The 18,858-nt window shown below is 41.6% G+C and overlaps 1 protein-coding gene and 1 non-coding gene across 2 annotated transcripts; both read right to left on the bottom strand.

The window, feature by feature from the left end:
- Nucleotides 1-1,247: 1,247 nt before the first annotated feature.
- On the bottom strand, nt 1,248-17,734 carry kpna4 (karyopherin alpha 4 (importin alpha 3)). Its single transcript, XM_067366334.1, has 17 exons — nt 17,500-17,734; nt 16,636-16,680; nt 16,415-16,504; nt 16,251-16,280; nt 14,385-14,437; nt 14,186-14,281; nt 14,009-14,094; nt 11,846-11,932; nt 11,372-11,541; nt 7,656-7,700; nt 7,449-7,580; nt 7,202-7,330; nt 6,641-6,745; nt 6,050-6,121; nt 5,802-5,964; nt 3,895-3,989; nt 1,248-3,717 (listed from the first exon to the last, which is right to left on the bottom strand). The coding sequence occupies exons 1-17, from the start codon at nt 17,566-17,568 to the stop codon at nt 3,619-3,621; spliced, it is 1,566 nt and encodes a 521-aa protein (XP_067222435.1). The 5' UTR covers nt 17,569-17,734; the 3' UTR covers nt 1,248-3,618.
- Nucleotides 6,827-7,154, bottom strand: LOC137005711 (small Cajal body-specific RNA 7). The gene has a single exon (XR_010892443.1). It is a non-coding gene; the product is annotated as a small Cajal body-specific RNA 7 (non-coding RNA).
- Nucleotides 17,735-18,858: the final 1,124 nt, after the last annotated feature.

Below are 18,858 nucleotides of genomic sequence, written 5' to 3'. Positions count from 1 at the left end.
AGCTAGAGCGGCTTGGACTGCATTCATTTTATTATTCAGGTCTCAGAAGAAGCAGCAGATTCAATAATAGCTGATCTATTATTGAATCTGCTGCTTCTTCTGAGACCTGAGTATGATGGATTTGTCAGGTCAACATAAACATACAAGAGTGGCTGCTTTGACCTCTATTGATCCTAAGAACTCAGACCACAATGATCCTGATATAAAACATTAACCGAACCAATTATGCTCAGAACACAGCCTTTCAATTTAGAAACTTTACTCCTTAATTTCACTGTGGAAAATGGCACTCTGAGAAAAATAATCATGAGGACTGTAAAGGGACTGGATAATATCAGACCTTAAAATCCAGAGAAGCCTCACAATCTGCTGCATTTGCATAAAGAAATGTGAAGCTGATATGAAGAACCTGAGAGTAAAGTAGGAAATCCTGATAAATGAAGTGTCAGAGAGATTGAGCTTTCATAAGGTAAGATAACAGGCTAAACCGACCAGAATCAGACATCAAGATTAAAACCGAAGACTATTGAAACTGTAATCCATATTTATATAGTTGGATCAGCAGTTAAATATAAATATAAAAAAAAAAACTTAAGATTTAATGAGTTAGTTAGACATGTTCCTGAGTCAACATATTTTGTTGATCCTGGAACAACATTCCAGTCTGAAAGTTTACTCTTAACCCTATTCCTACCCCTAAACCCAATCCTACCCATAAGTTATCCCTAAAATCAGAGGGAAATTATAGATGAATAACACTGATGTACTGTAGAAGCACCAATTCATGATTTTAAGCCTAAACTTGACAATCTGTAAACTTGTCCCTCAAATCTGATTGGTTGATTTAAATGTTGTTCCAAGATCAACAAAAATGTTGACAGGCAAAATCATGTTCAGCTTAGTGGCACACTTAAAGGATTAGTTCACTTTACAATGAAAATTAGCCCAAGATTTACTCACCCTCAAGCCATTCTAGGTGTATATGACTTTCTGAAGAACACGATCTGAGATATATTAATAAATATCCCGACGCATCCAAGCTTTATATATTGCCTTCTGTATTCAACGTACGATGAAAGTGTAAAAATCTCGCAGTTCAAAAAGCTTACACTACGTCCTACGCCTTCCCCATTCAACTTACGGAAAAGCGTAAAGTGGCGTCGCATCAGTTAGACTTTTTCGGTAAGTTGAATCCGGAAGGTAGTCTGGCGAAAGCTAGATATTTACTTCATAACTTGTTAAATATGACAACTGAAGTGATGCATAAGGCTTTTATTAACCCCCTGGAGCCATGTAAAGTACGTTTATGATGGATGGATGGATGCACTTTCTTCAGCTCAGACTTCATCAGTGCAATTATAAAGCTCAGATGCATCAGGAAATGTATTAATAATTCTCAATAATGTTCATCAGAAAGAAGAAAGTCATATATACTTAGGATGGTTTGAGGGTGAGTAAAGCTTGGGGTCATTTTTAAGCATTTTGAAACTAATCCTTAAAGGCCAAAAATCACATTACTATTTAGATGAGATTAATCTTCAATGTTATACTTTATAAAGAAATCTGCTCAAAGACCTAAAATCACAGAAAACTTTGATTTGGATGGGGTGACATAAGGGTTTAAAAAAAAAAAAAAAAGGATGGCAGAAAAAAAGGAGTATTTCTTGGGTCAGAGATTAGTTTTAAAAACCACCACCAGGAGCTTGTGTGAAATCTCTGTGATCAGGACTCAGACAGCTGAAGAGAGGCACCACTGTGACACATTTGAATATTTATTTGAATAGGTACAGAGCCTGTAGTCTATGTCCAACAGGATAGGTATACCATCTATTTTTGTCTTTTGAAACTACATATTTGCAAACAAGGAATGGCGCTGGGGAGGGGAGGGAGGGGTGTGAATAAAACATAATATAGCCATCAAGAGGTTATGCAAAACAAAGACAGCTCTACAGTCAACTAAAATTCAGAAACAAAAGGATGGTAAACCTATAGTGGGAAAACAGCGCTGTCACAGCGTGACCCGTACGTGCGTTCGGATGAAGACACGGCACAGTCCGTCAGAGACACGCATGTGCTGTAATATTGCTCAACACTGAACATGAATATCTATCTACAAATCAAGATGGACTCTGTATTCGAGTTGGAGTAGTTGTCCATCTTTGCTAATGTTTACACACCTCCAACGCTGCAATGTGCAAAACGGTGTAGAATTGCTCGTCCGTCAGGAACGGTGAGGGGCTTAAATGGGCAGAGAAAAAAAAATGGCCACAGAAACATTACAGTAGGTACTTCTTAAAAGAAAAAAAAAAAAAAACGAAAAAACAGTTTTCACTTACGAAACTAAAACCCACTAAAATGAACTATGCTGCAGTTTAGCACATGCAAAGGATATGTCAAACCTCTCACACATGAAACACCTCCCCACATGATCACATGACGCCTCAAAGCGGTCAGCGCCCGAGAACAGAAAAAGGGCGAGCGGTAAGGGTCATAAATGTACAGGAGCCCGAGTTTGTGCAGAGGTACAACAGTGCACAATGTGTATTACATGTATTTACACCAGCACTGAAAAATTAAAAGCCGAAACGGGGGAAGACGAAAAGAAAATGAGCAGGGAAAACAAAAAACACACACCGGGACAAAACGCACATCCCCGACCGATCTCCTCGACGCAACTCCGCTCCAACAGCCAAAGCTCAGTCCAGTGTCATCAACACTAAATAATAATTAAAAGGAAAAGGGGAAATTAAAGTCATGACATAGTCTTCTTTAGATCACTGATGCCGAGTCATTCCATTCAAGGTGATTTTTTTTATTTTTACTCCATTTAGCCTCCTCTTCCAGGCTATTCCACAATTAGCCGGTTGATTTTTCGATGTCGACTCGCTGCGTTCGTTACATTCAGTCCTGCATTTCACCAGCCAGCCAGTCAGTCAGTCAAGCACACACACCGTCACGTCCACTCACTTGCGCACATGCAGCACAAAGACGCGCCGTTGGACTGCGGGACGCCGCTAGCGTGCAGGGAGAGGGCTCTGGTCTGCTGGGTCCGTTCTCCAGCACGTCAGATGAACGCGGCCCCTCAGCACAGGGGCCATTCACTCTCTCGCGCACACACACTCTCACGCACTCACACACACACACACACACACACGCGCGCCTCAGGTGACCTCAGAAGTGTGCTCGTGTCTCTTTGTTGTTGGCGAGGTCCTCCTTTATCGTCCTTACCTCGGATTACTAATGTGAGACGTCTTCGTTATTCCCGTCGGTTGGGTTTGGTTTTGTTGAAAAGACACGCCAGGCAGTTTTAGTGAAGTTTGCTCCGAGCGCGTTCGGTTTAGATGGTCGTGTTTTGAAACGCAGTAGTCACCCACTCACTCTCACTCGCATCCACTCAAAGCCATCATCTCAAACGCCGTCTGGACGCTTCCTTCAGAAGGAACTCCACTCAATTTCTCTTGGATTAGATGCAGCTGGATCCCATCAGCCAAGCACAACGGATCTAATATTTATCACACTCTCTCGCGCTCTCTCTCGCTCGCTCTCTCTCTCTCTAATTATTTTTAATGTTGAACAGAGTGCTGCATCACAAACAAAACTCCAGATTTCCTGTCGCGTCTAGAACTGGAACCCTTCTGCTGGCACGTTGGTAGAAGAATTGAAGCTGTACGTTCCTCCTTGGATCGCTTCGGGAACCAGGTTGGAGTCCTCGTCGATCTGAAAGAAAATCAAGAGCTGCCATCAAGAGCTGCGATTGCCTCCAAGAGCTGATCTGACTACTTGTGAATTTATCATTTGGAAAGATGAAATAAACGTCTCATCACTGCTCTGCAGCTGAAAAACCGCGTGTGTCACAGCGTGCATCATATCAAATACGTGTGTGCAGGAACTTACATCATCAGATGAGAAGAACTGATCGATTATTTCATAAGCCAGTTTGTAGATGTCCTCATTCTCATGGTTCTGCAGCTGCTCGATTTTCTCCAAACCTGAGCAAAAAAAGATGCACAAGATCCTCAAGCTCACATTCAGATCAACAGATGGATTGACCAAAGTCCCTGTCCTACACCGTTTCTTTTTAAGATCTGTTTTACTAGGGGTGTGACGAGATTTCTCATCGAGGCGAAGAGCCGTCTCGTGACGGAGGGTGAAATTAGGGTAGAATATGCCACCGCTACGTTTACATTGCGCCTCCATTGTCATTTTGCTTTTGATAAAAATAAAAACCATTTAATTCAGTTGGATAATGGTCACTTCAGTCCCATCCAGCTCATCCAACACGAGCTGCGGAGTCTACAGAGAACACGTGATCCTGAAAGCGAGAGTGAAATGAGAGCACATTCAAACGTGAATTTTGAAAGCGCCTCCCTGATGCATGCAAATATCTCCCAATATGAAAGCTATGTTAGGCTGGGCAGTGTAGTTGTAACCATCTCTCAGCTCTGTATCATGATTGAATACATTTGGTCTCTCTTTGCACTTTAAATATTGAGACAGTGCTTTGATTATGGTTGCACTTAAGACTAAAAGAAAATGGTTAATTTATTAATTCAGTTATTTCTATGATCTATTTGTGGAAAGGAGTTCAGTTAGGAGGTCAAAGGTTGTAGAAGCTCATAAATCATGTACAGTAAGGTCTGAAGAGACTGAAATCATACAGGAGAGAAGTCAGTCTGAAATGACTGAGTCTGAAACTCAGAAATGACATTCATTACAAGACGATGAGTTAAAACATTTCAAAATGAACCTGCAGAATATTTTTCTAGTCGTGCATTTCATCACTGAATTCACTAAAAAGGAGAGGAGATTTTTACACAGTATTTAACAGGGGTGTAACGGTTCAAATGCTCACGGTTCAGTTCGTATTACGGTTTTAGGGTCATGGTTTCGGTACGGTTCGGTATGTGCTATGTTCAGGGAAAATAGGACTATTGTCAAATAAAAATAAAGAAAATAAGAACAATCAAACTACAAGCAACATCACAATTAAATACAATAGAGCAAATATATTCAAATAAATAAAGATTTTCAGGTTTCTCAGGTATCTAACAGCTTTCAGGTACAGAAAATGGATAAAGTAATCAAATATTAAATAACACTGTATATTATCTTCACTGAATAAATTAAATAAATATTAATTCAGTCAAGAGCAGTGAGTGATTTCTTTGTCATTTGTCGTCAAGTTGTCATCAAGTTCTTTCGCGTCTTGCTCTTGAATGTTTAAAATAGCAAGGCTTAAATAAGTTTAGTTTAAACAGACAGCAACGTGTGCTGTTCAGGTCTCACCTGCGCTCGTGCGCTATCAACACACAGGTGGTGGCGGCGTAAATGACTGGACATATGGCACTCATAGTGAACAGTTTACAGAGAGCTTTCTGATTATCATTGCTGTAACATTTTTAGAAGCCAGAATGTGCATCCATCGACTGAAACATACATGATCTGTTTTCCACGTTGCCATTTTAAACAAACCATATTAGCCTATAGATTCGTCAACATTCGAGATGGACCACGGTGCAAGTGTGTGCCGAACCGTAAGTGGAGAACGGTACGGTTAGATTTTTTACCGAGAACCGTTGCACCCCTTGTATTTAAGAATCTCTTATCTCATGAGCTAACCGTCTCCTCAAAGCCCTAGTTTTTACTTTTAAAAAAGATGTCACTTTCTCAATTACATCACGACTTTAAAAAAAGCAAAGCACGCCGTCTTAAAGTCACGCCCAAACAAACACTTGATTCAACTCAGCTTGTTAACAGATTCAAACACAGAGTGTCCTCCGACACCAACACACACAGCTCACCTCCACACTCCTCGATGAGGTTGGCGATGGTCTCGGCCTCATCATCAGCCATCTTGAGGATGTTACTGAGGCCGTCCAGGACCACCTGCACCACCTGAGCGTCTTTCACCGTCAGCAGGTTACAGAAGGGAGGAATCACCTGCTGCTGGATCAGGTACGCCACCTACAGGACGAGATGTGAACATGTGAACATCACCCCTCCTCACACACAAACACGCAAATGTGTGTGTACGGCCGAGTAAGCACACCTGATCCTTTCTGCCGCTGATGGTCAGGTTACTGATGGCCCACGCCGCCTCCTTCTGAGTGCCAAAATCTCCCTGTGAGACACAACATTGTGATTTATTGAGCACTGCAGCTTTACCAGCGTCATGGCAACCACATTTAAATAGTTGATTTATTATCAATAAATCGCCACAATATAAATCGCAATACAAAACAGCGACAATACCACACATCGCGTAGTTCACTCAAAATTAAAGTTCAGGAAGATGTCATTTGTCACTCTTGTAAATGACTGAACAGTGTGAACAGAACAGGATTGAACACTCAAAGGTGAATTGACAACCAAAAATGGCCTGTGTTAATGGTTTACCAAGTATTTAAAAGTATTTTTATAAGCTTAACTCTTGGCTTTTGTTCAAAGTATCGTGACGTGTACGTTTACAACCCTAGCTGATAACAGTAAACGTTCATTCTCTACCCATCTTAACAGCACAGCAAAACTGAACCGCTGTTGGTACATTCATGATGTATATATGCTGTAATTTGCACACAGATATTAAAACAGTGACATGTAGAGTTCAAGTGTTTCGATGAGGAGAGTTCAGGTCACCCACCTTATCCAGCAGCAGAATAATCATGGGCACTAGATTGGCATCGATGACGGCCTGAACCTGCTGCTGGTTTCCTGCTGTGATGTTGGACAGGAACCACACGGCCTCCTGCGGGAGCAGAGCACAGGCTCGGTTTCAGAGTACATCAGTTTCAGAGCTGATGACATCATGTGAGAGACGGGCGGCCGGTTGGATCAGATCGCAGGGCGTACGTGACGGTCACGGGCCCTGCTGAGATTGAGGCGCTGGCAGCCGAGGGTGAGAGTGATACTGAGGCTCTAATCATCAGCCAGACCGCAGAGAGGCCTCAGTGTGAGCGGCCGGCCTCAGATGCACTCCTGTATCAGCACTGATCTATGACACCCCCACCCATCAGCCCCACACACACACACACACACACACACCTCTGAGCTAAGTTACACCTTAAACACTAAACATGTTGATCTAAACACTACATTGCTGCTTCTATTCAGCAGTCACTCATGCCAGCGCCACCCCTCAGCTGTCATCACATCCAACACAACAATGCATCACATGTGCTTTGACATTTTCTGCATTTGTTACCTTGTTGATCTTCTCTTTAGGGTGTGTGAGGAGTGCTGGGAAGTGGCCCAAAGCATCACAGTTGAGCACCACCTGAGTCTGTTCATCAGTTCCCGTCACTATGTTGCCCACCGCTCGCAGCGCTGCCGTCTGAAGCCATAAAGCAGACCGTTACACAGGCATCATGAGTGCAGACAGAGAGAAAAAGGGTTGTTTGGTTGTGACGCGATTAAAAAAAAAAAAAAAAAAAAAAAAAGCTCCTCTGTACCTGAACTTTGACTTCCTGGTGGCTCAGTAAGGGGACGAGGTACGGTACAATCCCAGAATCAATGACCATCTGGATCTGCTCATTGCCAGCGTCAGTGAGGTAAGACAGCGCCCAAACCGTGTCCACCAGGATCTGCACAGAACACAGAGTTAAACCCGTCCGCCCATCTGTTACAGCAGTTACAGTCACATGACCGGCAGCACTTACGTTGACGTCAGTGTGGTGAATGAGCACGCACAGCGCAGGAAGGATCTGTATGAAGAAACACGAGATCATCACCATGCATAAGCAGAGCACAAGCCCAGTGTACATCAGCAAACCCCCACATTTACAGACTCTGTGATAAACCAATCATGAAGTCAAATGCGGTCTCCATTTACAATGCTTTACAGCTTTAAGCACCTACAAGTAACTACAAATGTCTATTGAGGGCATATGCCCTATTTTAACTATCTAAGCACATGGTCTGAAGCGCATGGCACAGGTGCACTTAGGGCACAACAGAAAAAAGGCTGGCGCACCAGGTGCATGGTCTAAAAGGGTTGTACCTAGTCTCTTAATGAGTCATGGGTGTGTTTTGGGTACAACATGCAATAAACCAATCAGAGTCTCATCTCCCACTCCCTTTAAATGCCATGTGCACTTGCACCATGATGGATTCGCTATTTACATGGTGGAATTTGCAAGTGGAAAGACTGAACACTTCTCCAGAGAGGAATCTTATTTGTAATATATGTCATGTTTGTGTGCTGCTGCACGTCCCTGTGAGTGTAATAAGCAGAGCGTGTTGGGCTGAAACTAGTGAAAAACACTTGCGTGGCACCTGGTGCCGCATTGTGCCTGGTGTATGAGTGCAATGATCAAATGGAGTCATTTAAATTGCTCAATATCAATCGAAATCAAGAGTTTTGTTCAGCATGTGCTCACGGACCAAGTAATGCTTCGTCTCAAACAACGAAGAGTAGACGAGAGACAGAAGTTAATGGTTGAGCATCGAGTTTGATACATTTTAGGCACCAAATTGCCTCGATACCATAGAGTATAAAAAAATAAATAAAATGTCTTGTCGTTTGGTATCAAATTTCAATAGTTAAGGGGTTAATCTCGTTAATGTCAACAGGACAAGCATGCACAGGGCTTGAATTTTGGCATAGGATGTGGGTATTGCACATATTTTTACTCATTCCTGCAAGTTTTGCGCTTATAATGCAGGAAATTCCCTCAAACATTTATTCACTATAGCCTGTGGGGTGAATGAGGAAATTAATCAGAGCAGTAATGGGAGACAATTTCACAAATAGCGACAGGTGATTCTCTCACTTTCAAAATGTGCAAATGGCCACAAATAATCTCAGCGCATCTGTACAAGTGAGCAGCACTGCGATACAGGACCTCCGCTCGCGTTTCAGGACAGAGGTGTCACTTGCCCAATCGGGCCAGAGATGCAATGTTTCTGAAGTTTATCATTTGCACGACTGCATAACCTGATATTGCTGAGTTCAACATGTTCCTGGGTCAACATTTTTGTTTATCCTGGAACAACATTCAAATCAACCAATCAGAAGTTTAAGAAAAAAAAAAAAAAAAGTTTACAGATTGTCAAGTTTAGGCTTAAAATCATGAATTGATGCTTCTACATCAGTGTTATTCATCTATCATTTCTAGGGGTGTCACGATTCTCCAAATCCTCGATTCGATTACATTTTCGATTCTAAGGTCACGGTTCGATTCTCGATTTTTACATTTATTTTCTTTAAAGCACAGGTTGCTATGCCATTTTTCAGACTAGACTTTTATGCAATATAATCACCGTAGCTGTGAGATGCGTTCTACTTGGGATTGGAGTTTTCCACCACCGAATAAGGTCGCATGTCTGCGGCTATGAATACTCCTAACGCCTGTTTCACACTGCAAGCGTGAGCATCGCGTGCGCAGCGCAGCGCATGAGCGTAACTACACCGTCACTGCAGCAGCAGAGACGCGCGAGTATTCACAATGGAAGCGTTTGTACAGCGTCACAGCAGCGGCTCGAAGCTGCATAGTGAGAATTTCTTTACAAAGCTATAAATTTGTTTTTATAAGTTGGTCATTTATAAACTTGATAGTCTTGAAAGTTTGTTAACATGGGGAAGTGTACAACATTTTCATATAAACAAATAAATAAAAATAAATAAAAGCCTCGTGTTATCCATTGCTGCACATGAGGTGAGCTTTGTGTTTGACATCATCTGCCGCGTGCACGTTTACAAGACGACAAACTCGTATGGTACACGCACATAAGCATAGCTTGCAAACTGTTGTTTTTTTTGTCGACAACGCGAACGTTGTCAACATAACTCACTGGAAATCCAAAATACTTCCACACCAGCGACTTCAGTGAAAGAGGAGGGGGTTCGAGTTCTGTCGATGATGGGTCTCCTGCATCTGCAGTTGCCATGCTATCTTTTGAGTGGCTGTTAGAGGAGGTTGACTGGCAGTGTTTTTTTTCCGCTTGGCAAGCAACCGGATACGACATGGGGGCGCGGCAGCATCGACGATTCCATTTTTTAATTCGAAGTTCGAGATTGTGACTTAATTTCGGTCGATTTCAATTTAAAATCGAAATCGTGACACCCTTAATCATTTCCCTATGATTTTTGGGATAACTTATGGGTAGGTTAGGTTTAGGGGTAGGAATAGGGTTAAGAATAAAATTCAGACTAGAGTGTTCCAGGATCAACAAAATATGTTGACCCAGGAACGCATCTAACTCAGCAATATCAGGACATGCTGCACGACTCGCTATTTCTAACCATTCAGTACTTGCGTGCTCTCTGGGAGATGGCATTCCCCAAGTGTCAAACTGCTCATGGCTGCACAAAATCGTGTCAATATTTGGGCTTCTGCTTGTGATTTGTTTATTTGTTCTTGTTTACTTGATATTAGGTTTAAAATCAAGCGTCCTTGTGATGTGAATAAACTCATACGTTACAATTGTAACTCCATTTTAAAAAACACAAATACACTGAGTGAATAACATTAGGTGACAGTAGCTCAGGAGAAGAGTCTTTGAGTCTGTAAAGAAGTCAGACTGAAAAAATAAAAGCAAAGTGTTTTGAGGTAATGCAATCTCATTAAAATGTATATAAAATTGGTATAGAAAAAAAGTATTGTCCAGGAAACTGGTATCGAAGTCAAGGTGTCGTATCGATACTGAAAATTTCTGAACGATACCCAGCCCTAAGCTGGACTGCAGCAAAATTAATAAAAATGCCAAAAAAAACAAGGATGTTGTTTTTCCTAAACTTCAAGATGACTGCAAATTTGATTCTGATCTTAACACAACAGTTCAATAAACAAATGGCTTATACTTAGTGACTTGCATTTCAGAGCTAGACTCTCTATTCGTGTTCTATTTCCAAAAAAAAAAAAAAAAAAAAAAAAAAGTGCCGATCTGTGATCAACAGAATATAGGGTTTCAGTCCTGAATGAATTTGCATTTCTGAACAAAGCTGTTGAGTGAATGATAAAATGATCCATACATAAAGATTTGTTCCTGAATGAATGGGCCATTCTGAAAGAATCAGTTAAATGAATGATTCAATGGCTCGCTCATTAAGACAAGAGGCGTGTTGGACTTGAAGTGGTGCTGCGGGGGCCGATAGGTGTATCAAAGTACCGCAAGAGTGATTAGAGGGCAGAACGCACTATATCGATAATGAAAACCATCTCTCAGGTCATTTAAACTCGCTGACCAGCAGACATTTTACCGCAATGGTTGATTGTGCAGTTGGCCGAGCTGCACTAGTGTTTACAATACAAACGTGACGCGAGCGACCAAATCTTTCACGGGAGCTTTGGCCTGTGGCAGCTGTTAGTAACTAGCAATAAAATGACACGTGAGCCCTCAACTCTAGGATCACAGGTATACGTCACACTCATACCTCCTGGATGGTCTCCATGGGTGGAGGCGGGTCCTTGTGGCGGCACAGGTTGACCATGACCCAAGTGACGTTGCGGAGGAAGGTGATGGGTATGGAGGGGCTGATGAAGGACAGGAGCGGTTTAACCACACCCAGACTGATGACGTAATCTCTGCACTGAGGACCATCACCTGTAACAGCACAGCGATCATTCATCAGAGACGGATCACAACACTCAACAAAACTAGTCAAACGTGAGCATCCATGAACCGCTTTACAGTGTTTGACATGAGACAAACATCTTCACAGTGAGTGTGACATGACTCGGGATGAGAAACGCCCAACTGTGGAGATGAATGGTGCGGCGATGACCTACCATCAGAACCTCAAAACACCAGACACTGGGTCTTTGACATCGACCGGTTGTCAAATCCCATCAGCTCATGATAACGCTCCAGTATGCAGAGCAACACTTCTGTGGAGTTCATCACTTACCGATGATGTTCCCTAAAGCCCAAACCGCCTGCTCACACACGTTCTGATGAGGAGAATGCAGCAGCCGCAGGAACAGAGGAACCGCATCTACACACACAGAGGAACGGATGAGTTTGTGAGGAGCTGCAGTGAACAGAGAAGGCTAACCGCTCCGAGACGCTGACAGCAGTATTATAGAGCTGTGAAAGAGGATGAACTTCACTCTGAAACACAGTTTGAGTCTACACATTTAAATAAAGAGAAACCTTGAGCACTTGGTTAATGACCACTCAGAGAAGTTGCTTCTTTAAAGGCTCTGATATACTTGAAGCGAAATCGAAAAACGAACTGATGTGACGTCAGTCCGAACAAAATCAGGCCAAAACTAATTTTGTTTGCGAGTGCAAAACAGCTTTCCATAGCAAACTTTCCATTGGTTTGTGGCAATTATGTAGTAAGTGTGCGTGAACTGAGGCGCCGCCTTCTTTCACATGGAAATCTTTTCTGCTTCATTTCTCCTGTTCAGTCTGCCGAGGTCAGATGTCCGTGAGTGAAAAAGCTTAATTTTTAATAATGTTTAATATGGTAAAGCTGCTTGATTTAAAGTAGGGCTGTCAGTAACAATTATTTTGGCAATCAATAGACTTTTTTGACGATTAATCTGATTTTTTTGCGGTAATAAAAATAAATGATTATAACAAACGCCTGCAGAGGGCGCCAACAGCCTAGTTATTGTTATACAGCAGATCAAATCATTGAGGTCTTCATACACAGAGTCCGAAATTTTGCCTTTAGTATTCGTCATCCTAAAAACTAATCGCGCATAGGAACAGTGTACACGGAGTCTGATGTGTATTAATAAATCCGTTGCGTAAAAATTCAAGCAGTGCGAATGATTTTATTGTCCTCCCTCTTAAAAAGAAGAAAGAGGAAATATTGGATCCATCCAATCATGAGATTGCATAGAGAGGAAGGATGTTACTTCAGGATGTCAGTGGCTCAGTTTCATGCTCTGCTAGCAAGCTGGAGCCACATAGTTATAAAAAAAAATAAAAAAATAAAAAAAAGGACCACCAATAAATTTAAAAAAAATATATATTATAGACGCAACGTGAGGTTGTATTTTTTAACGTGCAAAAATTTTGGAAATAGAAATGCTACAGCCACTAATTTCTTGAACAAGAACATGTTGACATCAAAACATGCAAACTCAGAGCAACTGTTATTCTGAAACTGATGAATGGTTTGCATATTTAGAAACATATGTTTTCTCCTGTGTTTGCTTAGGTTAAGTTATTTACATTACGAATCTGATGAAATGGCACACACTGCGTTCCCAGATGAACGTTATAAGCAACCCAAACTCATAGCATATGCAGAGATTTTGTTAACCGAGCTGTTGAGACGCACTCCACAGATGTATAACAGTGTAACACTTTGTATGAAACAAAGCACATGGTTAATACATCATACAGCCTTAGGAAGTGGTCTAATAATGGATTTGTGGATTCTCGTCCGGGAAAACACGACTTCTGGTATTCTGCCAGTTACTCTAAACAGGCAAACAGGTATTTGAATTGAATCGAGGAATCGTGGCATCCCTTATTTTAAGCAGCCTATTGTATAAAGTGCTATATAAATAAACAGGACATGACTGTACTAGATTGTTTGCACAAGCTCTGCAGTTAGGCAAACATTTCCTATGATTAAATGCTCTTATGCTTAATTAAAATGCTTGATGTTCTCTCATTTTTGTTGTGTTTATTCTGCTATTGAGAAGAAAGTGCGCATCACATATTTTCATAGTCATCTAACTTTGCTCTCAGAAGTGTGGGTGGTGTCGGATGTTCGATAACAGTAGATCGCTGCTCACGTATTTTAAACTTCATTTTACCTCCGAGTGAAGAACGAAAAAGGACTTCAGCTTGAATATATCAGGGCCTTAAAGGATTTCACAACCACACACACACACACACACACACACCACTAGCTGAATAATTTTTTTTTTGACTAGTCAACCAACACTAATAATGACCCTCAGTCAGTTGCTGCTACTCAAACATGGGAACTCAAATTAGTGTCAAACTAACTGAAAATGTTTGTTCAGCACAACAGAAAAAAAAAAGCTGAGCCAAACGGGTCCAACTCTTGAACAAACATGCAGAGAGCATCAGGTGAACGTACTCGACTGCACCACGGCCTGCGTCTGCTCAGACGTTCCCGACGCGATGTTGGTCAGAGCCCAGGCCGCCTCGAACTGCAGAGAAGGGCTACAGAACAGAGAGAGAGAGAAACAAAATGAGCACCAGATAAATATGCACAAAATAAGAGCGCCTCACACTCGCATGACACGGGTCTTACTTGTCATCTCTGTCCAGACAGTGCACCAGGATGGGCAGAATCCCAGACTTGATCAGGTCGTCAATGGGAGGGTTACGGTCACTCGACAGCAGCTTCCTGCAAGATGAGGTCAAAGATATTATTTCACACAGGTTATCCATGCTTCATTTGTACTGGTAGTCAGCGGAAACTCTTACGAAACACTTGAGCCGTCACTCACCTGGCGGCCTGAACGGCGCTGAGCTGAATGCCCTGGTTATCGCTGGTCGCATTCTACAAACATGATCACACACCTCGTTATATGAAGACAAACGGCAACATGTTTCAATAATCACATGACCTGAGCCACTCACGCTCTGTACAAGCCATTTCACCAAAGCAACATCTATTAGCGTGAATCTCATGAAACACCTTGAGCATTTAGTTGATGAAGTAAATCCAGAGATTCACTGAGTCCCGGTGGAACCAAAACTCCAGAATCTAGATAGCGCAGTGAATGTTCACATGGCTCTCAATGAACGGGACTCTCAATATCATTTGGGCTTTAATAAGATTTGCCCAACAAATAGGCAAGAATAAAGGTCCGTTCACACCAAGAACAATAACGATAGCTAGATTTGCGTCCACAAAACATGTTTTTGCTGTTCTTGACTCAGTGCTATTCTTTTATATTTATTTAGAATGATTTTTAGAACTGCATCGTTATAGTTATTGTTCTTGGGGTGTACGGGCCTTAAAGGGTTAGTTCACACAAAAATGTAATTTCTGTCATTAATTACTCTCCCTCATGTCGTTCCACACCCGTAAGACCTTCATTCATCTTCAGAACACAAATTAAGATATTTTTGATGAAATACGATGGCTCCGTGAGGCCTCCATAGGGAGCAATGACATTTCCTCTCTCAAGATCCATTAATGTACTAAAAGCATATTTAAATCAGTTCATGTGAGTACAGTGGTTCAATATTAATATTATAAAGCCACGAGAATATTTTTGGTGCACCAAAAAAACTAAATGACTTTATTCAACATTTAGTGATGGCCGATTTCAAAACACTGCTTCATGAAGCTTCTGAGCTTTACAAATCTTTTGAGTCGAATCAGTGATTCGGATCTCCTATCAAACGGCTAAACTGCTGAAATCACATGACTTTGCCGCTCCAATCCACTGATTCGATTCGTAAAGCTCTGAAGCAGTGTTTTGAAATCGGCCCATATAGATATTGTTGAATAAAGTCACTATTTTGTTTTTTTGGCACACAAAAATATTCTTGTTGCTTTATAATGTTAAGAATGAACCACTGTACTCACATGAACTGATTTAAATGTTTTTAATACCTTTAAGGATCCTGACAGTTTCAATGGCTTTGCTCTCATAGAGGCCTCACTGAGCCATCGGATTTCATCAAAAATCTCTTAATATGTATTTTGAAGATGAACGAAGGTTTTATGGGTGTAGAACGACATAAGTAATTAATGACAATTCTCATTTTTGGGTAAACTAAAGGATTAGTTCACTTCAGAATGAAAATTTCCTGATAATTTACTCTCCTCCATGTCATCCAAGATGTTCATGTCTTTCTTTCTTCAGTGGAAAACAAATGAAGGTTTTTGAGGAAAACATTCCAGGATTTTCCTCCATATAGTGGACTTCCCTGGGGTTCAACGGGTTGAAGGTGAAGTCCACTATATGGAGAAAAATCCTGGAATGTTTTCCTCAAAAACCTTCATCTGTTTTCCACTGAAGAAAGAAAGACATGAACATCTTGGATGACATGGAGGAGAGTAAATTATCAGGACATTTTAATTCTGAAGTGAACTAATGCTTTAAACAATCGGCAGATGGTGAAAATAACTGCTTTTATCAGCATCTCTACTATATGACGACATTACCCTGAGACTCTTATTATGAAAAACAATCCTAAAACTGCCTTCGTTTTCATTACACAAAAATCAACCTCTGGTTTTATTACAGAGGAAGTAAGAGCCAGATGTGTTTCATGAGATTCACTCACTAAAAGTCTTCCAAAACCATATTTTGCATACATTTTTATTTTGAACACCATAAAAAAAACGCATGGCTTACCTGCACTATTGCTTCAAGCGAAGTGTTTTGCTATTGTCAAAAAAAACAAAAAACAAAAACAGAATTACTACAACAATAACTCAATTCACCTGGTCAGGTGCTTCATAAACATTAAAATCACAACACAATCTGACAGAGAGAGAGAGATGAGCAGAGGTTCTCACGGTTCTGAAGTCCCCGTCGGCGTCCGAATCGTCACAGATGTCCTCGTGCGGCACGTTCCTCCGCTTCAGCAGGTGCTCGTCCCTCTTGTTCTACAGAAAACACCTTCAGGTCAGTGACGGCATGCAGGTGTCCACCAGCACACACTGTATTTACAGTGGAGGAATCTCTTCACACATACCACCTCCTGACCTGTCAATCACTAAAACACACCAACTCTTACCTTTCTGAGCTCCACCACCACTTCTGTGCGCTGTCTTCTCATCGTCTGCACAGGAGAAACCAGAATCAGTGAATCACACACATGAATCAGCTGATCCACTTATTTATGAGGGAATGTGAAATCATTTTACAGGCTCTTCAGATCATCAGACCTAATATACCGTTCTCAGAATGACTGTTTCATAAATATATTTAATTTTACGTTCAGAACACCCTATAAGTCACAACACTGGAGTCATTGTGCATCGCCTGAACCGAGCAGAAATCCATAACCTTCAGTACAGGTTTCTACGGTGTTTTGATGTGCGCAGGCCGCTGTTTGAGTGAATATAAAGCAGTTAAAGAAAGCTGACTGCTGAGAACACTCACACAACACACAACCCGACCGTTCTGACCACAGCAAACACACCGAGCGCTGATAATATGGTCATTAGAGTGACATTAGCTCGAGCACGCAGCGGAAGGCGTCAGGAGGATGTTATTGTGCAGCAGGCCGAGCTCATGCTAACACTCCCTCACATGATGAACACTGCTGCTCTCCGACACGATCACGACACAAACCGAGCCCAGAACACCACATCACGACTGATCCGAGCGTTTATCGACGCTTGCTTTAAAGACTGATGACAAATACACACTTTAATGAAGAGCTGCGACGCGCGTTAGCTCGAGGCTAATGGCGAGCTAGCCGCGCGGCTAACACCCTCACATCACAACTTCGCCTGATTCAGCCTCTCTTTTCTCATCTAAACGCTCGGATCTCAACACTTTTCGAGGGCAGCGCGATATGAAACTCGAGAGGCGATGATTGCGCGATTATTCGTGAAGTGTCTGTAAATCTGCTCGACGTCACGCGCGGCTTTACCTCCAGATCGCGCCCTTTATTCTTGAAGTTCTTCAGCCGCTGCTTGTCCAGTTTCTCGCTGTCGCTCATGTTTGCCGCTGTGTGTTAAACTAATCTTTATTTTGGATATATCTGTAGTTGTCTGGAGCTGAATGTGTTCGCTCGGCTCTTGTAGACACCGGAATGTTTTATGCTAATGAGGCGCGGTGTATGCTGGGATTGCCGGTGGAGCGGCACCGCCTCGCGCGGTGTGGGGGGGAGTGCGGGACATGTTATATTAGCATTCTTGCGCGAATGAATCGAATTATCTCTGGCATTTAATCTTCTTGTGTATTGCTTGTGATGTTTTCTGCCCCGTTTAAACGAGGCGAACGCTGCTAACTAGTGATGGGAGAAACGAAGCTTTTCGAAGATTCGAATCAAATGAGCCAATTGCTTCACAAAATGATTCACTGATTCGAAGCGTTCGAAAAGCCACACGCTGGTGTCCCCTGCTGGTCAGAACAGTGTAAATGCAACAAAACTCAAGCCAAACATGCATAAAAACACCTTTTACATGTTTTATTGGATGTACATACATATTACATATTTTTATATTGATTACTAATCTATCTGTTTACACTCATGGGATATTGAGAAAGCAAGAGAGAATGAGAATAAAGGTGTGTTTGTGTGTTGTAAAGTCAAATGTGTGGGTGTGGGTGTGGGTGTGGTGGGGATATGGGGGAAAAGAAATCTGATTGGCTAGTTTAGTTTCGTTTAATTGGCGCCTTTTCCACACATTAAAAATGGCATGGCTCAAAATGAGTAAACGCTCTCTAAAACAGCTAAATTCGATTGAAACATTTGCAAAAATGTGTAAAACAATGAAGAAATGAAGCCTCTTATCTTTGAAGCTCTTGGGAAAAGAGAGTCCAAAGTCGTAAGATTTACTGCAGCGGCAGCCATAAAAAAAAAAAAAAAAAATCTATGCCATATTAAATACTAATTACTTTTACCCCAAATGCTAACTATTTCCCAGATAGCATGTAATCATTGAAACAATGTTGAGACAGTGTTGATAATTGCACTGAATTAACATTACAAAGTGATGTTGCTTCAGTATCTCTCTTGCACCCTCAGTTAATGTTGAAGCAATGTTGGGATTTCAACCTCAAATCAATGGTCATATTATTGATTCAACGTTACAAAGTGATGTCGTAATGTTGAATCAATAATATCACCATTGATTTTTTCAACATCACTTTTGCATCTTCAGTTAATGTTGAAGCAATGTTGAGATTTCAACAATAAATCCATAATATCATTGAATCAACATTATGAGGTGATGTTAGTTCAGTATCACGTTTACACCCGCAAACCGTTGAAACAATGGAGAAC

The sequence above is a fragment of the Chanodichthys erythropterus genome, chromosome 17 (genome assembly GCF_024489055.1).
Source record: "Chanodichthys erythropterus isolate Z2021 chromosome 17, ASM2448905v1, whole genome shotgun sequence".
Classification (NCBI taxonomy): Eukaryota; Metazoa; Chordata; class Actinopteri; order Cypriniformes; family Xenocyprididae; genus Chanodichthys; species Chanodichthys erythropterus.
The sequence above is the reverse complement of the archived record's forward strand: the minus strand, read 5'-3'. Positions and strand labels throughout refer to the sequence as shown.

Excerpts from the sequence above, each read along its gene's own strand:
- kpna4 (XM_067366334.1), bottom strand. The coding sequence starts at position 17,568 with ATGAGCGACAGCGAGAAACTGGACAAGCAGCGGCTGAAGAACTTCAAG. Across the intron at positions 14,438-16,250 it reads CGCTTGAAGCAATAGTGCAG|AATGCGACCAGCGATAACCA; the intron begins GTAAGCCATGCG and ends TCATGTTTGTAG. Across the intron at positions 14,095-14,185 it reads TGTCTGGACAGAGATGACAA|CCCTTCTCTGCAGTTCGAGG; the intron begins GTAAGACCCGTG and ends TCTGTTCTGTAG.